The sequence below is a fragment of the Ananas comosus genome, linkage group 16, assembly GCF_001540865.1.
Source record: "Ananas comosus cultivar F153 linkage group 16, ASM154086v1, whole genome shotgun sequence".
Taxonomy (NCBI): Eukaryota; Viridiplantae; Streptophyta; class Magnoliopsida; order Poales; family Bromeliaceae; genus Ananas; species Ananas comosus.
This window is the reverse complement of record NC_033636.1, coordinates 10,796,856-10,804,008: the sequence shown is the minus strand read 5'-3', so window position 1 is coordinate 10,804,008 and position 7,153 is coordinate 10,796,856. Positions and strand designations below refer to the sequence as shown.

The 7,153-nt window shown below is 36.5% G+C and overlaps 1 protein-coding gene across 1 annotated transcript; it reads right to left on the bottom strand.

Moving 5' to 3' along the window:
* On the bottom strand, positions 461 to 1,791 carry LOC109722614. The gene has a single exon (XM_020250708.1). It carries the CDS (start codon positions 1,461 to 1,463, stop codon positions 669 to 671), a length of 795 nt encoding a protein of 264 aa, XP_020106297.1. The 5' UTR covers positions 1,464 to 1,791; the 3' UTR covers positions 461 to 668.

The following is a 7,153-nucleotide window of genomic DNA, read 5'->3' as shown; positions in this document are numbered from 1 at the left end:
AGTTTTATCTAATTGAATGATTAACAAATAAAATTAAAAGAAATAATAATGTTTTTGAATTTAAGAAATAAAAAACAAAAAATTAAGAGGAGGTAATAAGGAAAAATAAACGTACAGTTAGAGGAGCCTCCATACATTTTTACGGCTGCCCCTTATTAGTTACAGAGCAATGCTGTATATAAACTCCAGTTGAGATATATATTTTGTATCTCATTCCTTTAATGGAAAAAATATTTTTACTAATCACTTAATATGGGTACTGATTCACTCCCCATCCATTAGATGGATGGAAAATAATTCGTACACTCCAATTTGGATGTACAACTAGTATTTTCGTTATTTACCGTGGCTTCAAAACTAAAAATGAAATAAAGTAAAATTCTGAATCGACGAACACCATTTGGTGCTGCACCTACACGACAATCAAAATTTTACTCTAATTCTGCTTTAAGGAAAGTGATTCATACCAAGATCTATAAATTACCGCACACAAAATAAACAAGAAATCAAAATTTGGCAAAACTTAGAAAATATATTTCAACAACCTCACCTCACCTCACCTCACCTGTACTATAAAATCAAATAAATATTCATAATTGGTAATAAAAGAAAAAGAAATTAATAGTAATCGACCTAATTTTATTTTTTTTTTTTTGGGTTCAAAATGTTCAAATCCAGATCTTGATCTGGGGCTTACACTTGGCGATCGAGGTCGAGGGCGTAGCCTTGGCGCTCGCAACCGCGGCGTCGAATCCGCTGCACGAAACCCTAATCCCGATCCGCTTCGACTTGAACCTCCCGATCTCCACCCCGGCCCTGGTGTCCACCTCGATCTCCATGGGGAAGCGCTTCTTGCTCCTCAGATCCGCGGCCGCCGTGGGATCCAGGTTATTCCCGGAGCTCGCGAGCGTGGCCGCGATCCACGTCGTGTTCCCGGCCGCGTGGACGAACCCGGGGATCGACGCGGTCCCGATCGGGATCCCGTCCGCGGCGGCGGAGACGGCGATGTCGCCGTAGACGAAGACGATCTTGCGGTTGGGGTTGCGGGCGACGAGGGTGAAGTCGAGGGCGGAGGTGAGGAGATCGGAGGAGGAGGAGACGTTGAGTTTGGCGAGGTGGAGGGAGGTGACAGAGAAGGTGGGGCGCTGGGGGTGGTAGAGCACGTAGAAGACCCCCGCGGCGATCGCGACGACGAAGACGAGCCCGATGAGGATGAGGGTGAGCCAGAGGCAGAACGCGCAGCAGCAGCTCCGGCGCTTCCGCCGCCTCCGCGGCGGCGGCAGAGGTCGTGGCCGGTACGCCGGAGGAGCGCCGCCGCCGTACTGCTGCGGCTTCACCGGAACTCCGGCGCCTCCGTTCGCGGTGCCCCCGCCCCCGCCCCCGCCGCCGCCGCCGCCGTTGAGGGCTCGAGGGGGAGGGTTTAGCATCGGCTTCGAAGAGGAATTGTAAGCCCTATCCCCCATTTCTCTCTCTCTCTCTCTCTCTCTCTCTCTCTCCTCTCTCCTCTTCCCTCTCTAACGGAGACGATTAGGACGAATATAAGAAGAAACAGAGAACGCGGAGTGGACCAATTAGTGCGCTATTTATAGTCGAACGGAGTGAGGCTGAGGCAGCGGAGGAGAAGATTCCCTACCGCGGTAACCGTACAAAGTGGTGAGCGTAGGCGACCAGCGCTCTATTCCTATCCGTCCGATCATGATCCGGCGATCGGCGGACGGGTTTCGTGCTTTGAGATTCGCGCGGGGAGTGGGTTGTGAACGGATTAGAGAGAGGCAGAGAAAGAGAGAGAGAGCGCGCGGGGGCGAAACAGAAGCTGTCACGAACGTGTGGGGTGCGAATAAGAAGGCGTTAGTGGGTTTTAGTTGTCTCCGTTCGGATGCGACGCCCACAATTTTTCGGAATTGAAGGTCGTAATACTTACGATTTAACCTTTACTGTTTCTGAAGCAAGTGGCAAAAAAAAAATTTGATAGTTGGTATTCGAGATACTAAGTTCAAATTCTAGTTGATTCATATTTTTAGCTAAGCTTATTTTTAAATGAAATAAACGAAGCGGATAGCGTGCTACTTATCTCTAAAAAAAAATATTTACTATCAGATATATATATATATATATATATATATATATATATATATATATATATATATATATATATATATATATATACAAAGCTGATGGCAACACAGCTTACCGTTCGTTCGCGAGTCAATTCGTGTTTAGCTCATTTTGAGTCGGATACGAATTGATTTTTTTAGCTCATTTAATAATTAAGTTGAACATGAATTTTTTTTTTTGAGAAAAAGGTAGCAAGCTACCCGCTTCATTCAATAAGTAGATGAAATAAGCAACATGAGTGAGGCATCAAGGCCTCAAGGAAGACGGAAGCAAAAAACGAAAAAACAGTATAGTGGAAGATATTTGCAAACTACGGCAGATTCTCCTACACTAGCTACGAGGTCTATCAGCAGCTCTACGGGTCAGGAGCACCCCACTGAGCTATCAGGTATTTGATCTTATGAGTCCCCCGGATCGGATCGGCCTGGGCCTTCGCGAAGATGACTCCATTTCTAGTCTCCCAAGCCACCCACCAGCAAGCGATAATACCGCTTAAGTCGTTATTCGAACCCTTCCGATCCCTCCATATATCCCACAGGCGGTGTACGTCATCTCCCAACTCTCCTAGCTGGACATCCTCAAGCGACATAGCCNGGTCTGGTCGTCAATGGCAATCCCAAATACTTGGTAGGTAAGGTACCAAGTTTGCATCCGAGTATATGCGCTAACCGACTGGCTTTACCTTCCGCCGACCCCAAATAAAAAATTTCAGACTTATCTTTGTTAATCCTCATTCCGGAGGCCCATTCGAAGAGTTTCCACAGAAAAATGAGGTTTCTCATAAATCTCTTCTTGGCTTCGCAGAAGAAGAACGTGTCGTCAGCGAATTGGATAATGTGGACTCTTGAATCGTCGGAGGGGCCAATACCGCAGATGAGGTTTTTCGTTGCCGCCCCGTCTGTTAGCCTGGTAAGACATTCTGCTATAAGTAGGAAGAGGAAAGGTGAAAGTGGGTCCCCCTGCCGTAATCCCCTTTTCGTCTTGATCCAGTTTGTTGGTACACCATTGACCAGAACTGCAACTTTAGCACTACAAACGCATAATTTGACCCAGTTAATCCACTTCCTGTCGAATCCCCACCACTCCATGATGCGAAAAAGGAAAGGCCAATAGATTCGGTCATAAGCCTTCTCGAAGTTGAACATGAATTAGAATCAGCTTACTCATATTCGACTCCATAGCAGTTCAAATACATATATTTTATATATAAATAATTTATATATTATATATATAAATAAATAATTATATATATATAATATATATTTTTATTGAGTTTTAGCTTAACCTAAATATAAAGTCTAACTCAATTATAAAAATATCCGTTTATGTATAAAATTTCAACCATTAAATTAAAGTCTAATTGGTAAGATTTTGTAAATTTATTTTCTATATATATTCTTTCTGATTTTTTAAATTGTTGTTCATGAGCCAACTATGACTATGATATTATTATTTTATATTATTATCAGTAATTTAATTATTTTTATATAACAAATTAAAATTCGAGACTATTGTTGGATTTAGTTATAAAATTGACTAAAATGATGTATAATATTTGAAAGTTTATTTAAATTGTAGCTTATATAATTTGCTAATGGCATGTTTAGTTGATGAAAAATAAAAGATAAAAAATAAAATTTTAAAAAACTGAAATTCTTATGATTGTTTTGTCGAACTTATTAGACAAACTAAACAAAAAGTAATGCTCACTTTCGTAATAATTACTTTCTAAAGAATAACACTTCTGAAAAGTCTTACTTTTTTAAAAAAAAATTACGTACAATCAAATATGCACTAAACAAATTAATGAAATGTGTTTATTGTTTTACTAGAAATATCAAAATTTGTACTTTATGAAATAATATAGCTGGTATTACAATCATGATTTGTGAAATTTTACAACCGAATTTAATAGTTATCTAAAATTTTTAATTCTACTTAAATTAACTATTAATTATGTTATCAATTCTATTTAACTTTTTTTTTTCTTAAAGAAGAAAGGCTTTATTATCCCCAGATTTTCGTTATGGGATTAATTAAAACAATATATGTTGTGTGTGTTTGCAAATTGAGGTGTTTGGCTTAGGGTGGTCCAACTGTATCACAGTAGGCACTTAATTTCTAGCCCAAGATGATCACTTATTAGTTTTGGCTCTGATTGGGTGAACTATGATTGGTGTCCTTATTAATATTTATTTTAAGGGTTAATTTCATGCAGGTCACAATAAATATAGTGAACAGTAAATATATCTCTATAAAGTTCAACTTTTATATATTGTTCTCTCAAAAGTCCTGATATTTTCAAATTATGTCTCTGTCGTTAGAATTTGTTAAAAAAATTTAGTTAATCATAGATTAAATACTTAACTCTGATTATTTTTTGACATATTTATCCCTCTTATATTATACTGTTATGGCTTTTGGAAAAACATATTTGTGATGGCAAAATTGAAAATATAAATAATTCTCTAAATGTTCTCTAATGATAACAAATCAGAGGGATATATTTGAAAATATTAAAGCTTTTGTAGGGACAATATATAAAAATTGAATTTTATAGGAATATATATATCATTCACTATATTTGTAGGGACCTGTATGAAGTTAATTCTTATTTTAATTAGAAGGCCCCAACTTTTTGGTGCTTCTCTATTTAGCTTTCAATTAGCTTGAGTCAGCAACAACTATCTCAATTAATTTTAAAAGAAACAAAATTCAGAGAGAAAATTTTTTTGAGCAAATTTAAAATTTTAAATTTGAATCGTGCTTCTCTACCATAGTACCATTATTTGCTTTCAGATGCGCCGGCTATGTTTGCAAATTGACTCGTGCCATAATTTTTTGCGGTCTAAGCAAATTAACCCAAATTGGTATGGGCATGTAGCTTCGAAGAGCACGGGTCAATAAACCTAAGTTAGTGAACCGTAATTACTAGCGTTACGCGCATTATCTAATAATAATAATGTTCATATGAGTAGCAGCATCTGACGTAAAAATGATGTAATGCTCCAGAAACAAAACACGGCCCGAATAAAAAAGCTCTTTTTTTTGCACTTCAGTTTATGTTGCAGCAAAGTTGTTGAGAGGATTTTAAATTGCGAACATTGAAAGCAACATTTCGAATTATATCTATTTAATTTAACTACATTAAAAGAGGGTTTGGGGACCTTAGAGTGACACGTGTCCCCCCAACCCTCCTCTTCTCTCTCCTTCTATACACACCACACACACATACACACACACATATATATATATATATATATATATAATACAAAATTTAAAATTTTGATATTTTTAAATTTTAAAGTTTTAAATTTTAAATTTAATATTTTATATTTTAAATTATAATATTTATTTCCAAATTTTAAACTTTTCAAAATTTAAAATTTTAAATCTCTAAATTCTAATAATACGCGTAATAAATCGCGTAATAAAATCTAACATAATAAATGCAATTTAAATTACATAAAATTTCGTTGTATAAAAAAATATAGAATTTAAATTTCAGAACTAAAATTTTAGAAATATAGTGCATATGTGTATATATATAATTAATTTTATTAAATAATTTTTTTTACAATTTTTTTTCTATTCATATAAATTTGATAAAATAAATTATTCTATAAAATAATATTGTAAAAATAATTTTATATCCGCAGCATCGCGCGGGTAATTCACTAGTTTTACTTGAAGCTACAATCGAGTCAATGGATAAGCGCGACAAAAACAAATATTTCCAAATAAGAGTTTCTACTCTTCACTTCATGCGAACGAAGCACTTAATTAAGATTATTTGGTTGAAATTAATTGCGTGAAAGTGAAAGACTAATAATAAAAACTTAACTACATTTCACCTGCAAATCATGCGACCCAGTACAGTAATAAAACATTAATTGTGTGACTCAAATGTGGAACACGAGCTAATATTGTATTGGTGGAGGGTTCAGTGGTTTCTATTTATTGGTACGAGAATTAATTCGATTTGACAAAGTTGGTTCAGCTATTTGCATTTGGGTACTATGAACTATGAAGTACCAAAATTGGATCCATTTTCCATATATGGAAACAACGAAATTAGAGGGGCTTCATTTTTGTGATATTGGGATGGGAAAGGATGGAGCCTTATTGTGGTTTTCTTTTGTAAATCCTATATTGGTAATATTTTATTAGAAGAGGAAAATAGTGCGGAGAAAAAGAGAGCAATTCTTTTTAAAGAAGAAAACTTGTGCATCAATATTTGCTGTCTCCTTTGTTTCGATGATCTTATTTTACAGTCCACGAGCCTTCTTAGTATTTGATTTTAAATATTTTATGCGGATAAAAATTTATCGTGAAATAAATCTATTCGGCCCTGAACGATAGATACTAGGGGTATAAGGGACGCTCGCGCGAGCAAGATTTGAAGACTCGAAATATCCCAGAAAGTGCAAGTATTTATCTGGCTTGTCCTTGAGAAAAGAAAACCTACAACGAACAACCTTTTGAAGAAAGGGTGGACGTGGAACACAAAATGTGTGCTATGTGGATTCGAAGAGGAGATGATGGATCATCTATTCACACAACGTGTTGTTAGAAAATTCCTGATTCCGATGACCCTAGAGGGGGTTTAGTCTAGAAATTTGGAGGACGATATGAGATGCATGTGGGATAGGTGGATGCCATGGAACATATCGCAGCCTATTCGAACAAGATTGACCCATCTGATAGCCTGCTGGTGGGTCATCTGAGATTCAAGAAATATTACTATTTTTAGAAATGCTTACGCAGACTTTCTAACTAAGATCAAGAGATTGGCAACTTAGTGGAAAGTTATTCTCTCGTTTAAAAGCCAACTTTTTTAAGTTTCTTTTTTTTTTTTCGCTTGTTTCTGCTGAGGATTTTTTTAACATTACCTATGTTGTTTAATTTATACTTTTAATAAATAAAGCAGGTAGCGTGCTATTTTATTCTAAAAAAAATATTTTTATGCAGATACATCAACCACCTAAGTAAATTTACTCGTGGAGGTTACCTTAGTAATGCATGAGAATGATACTTC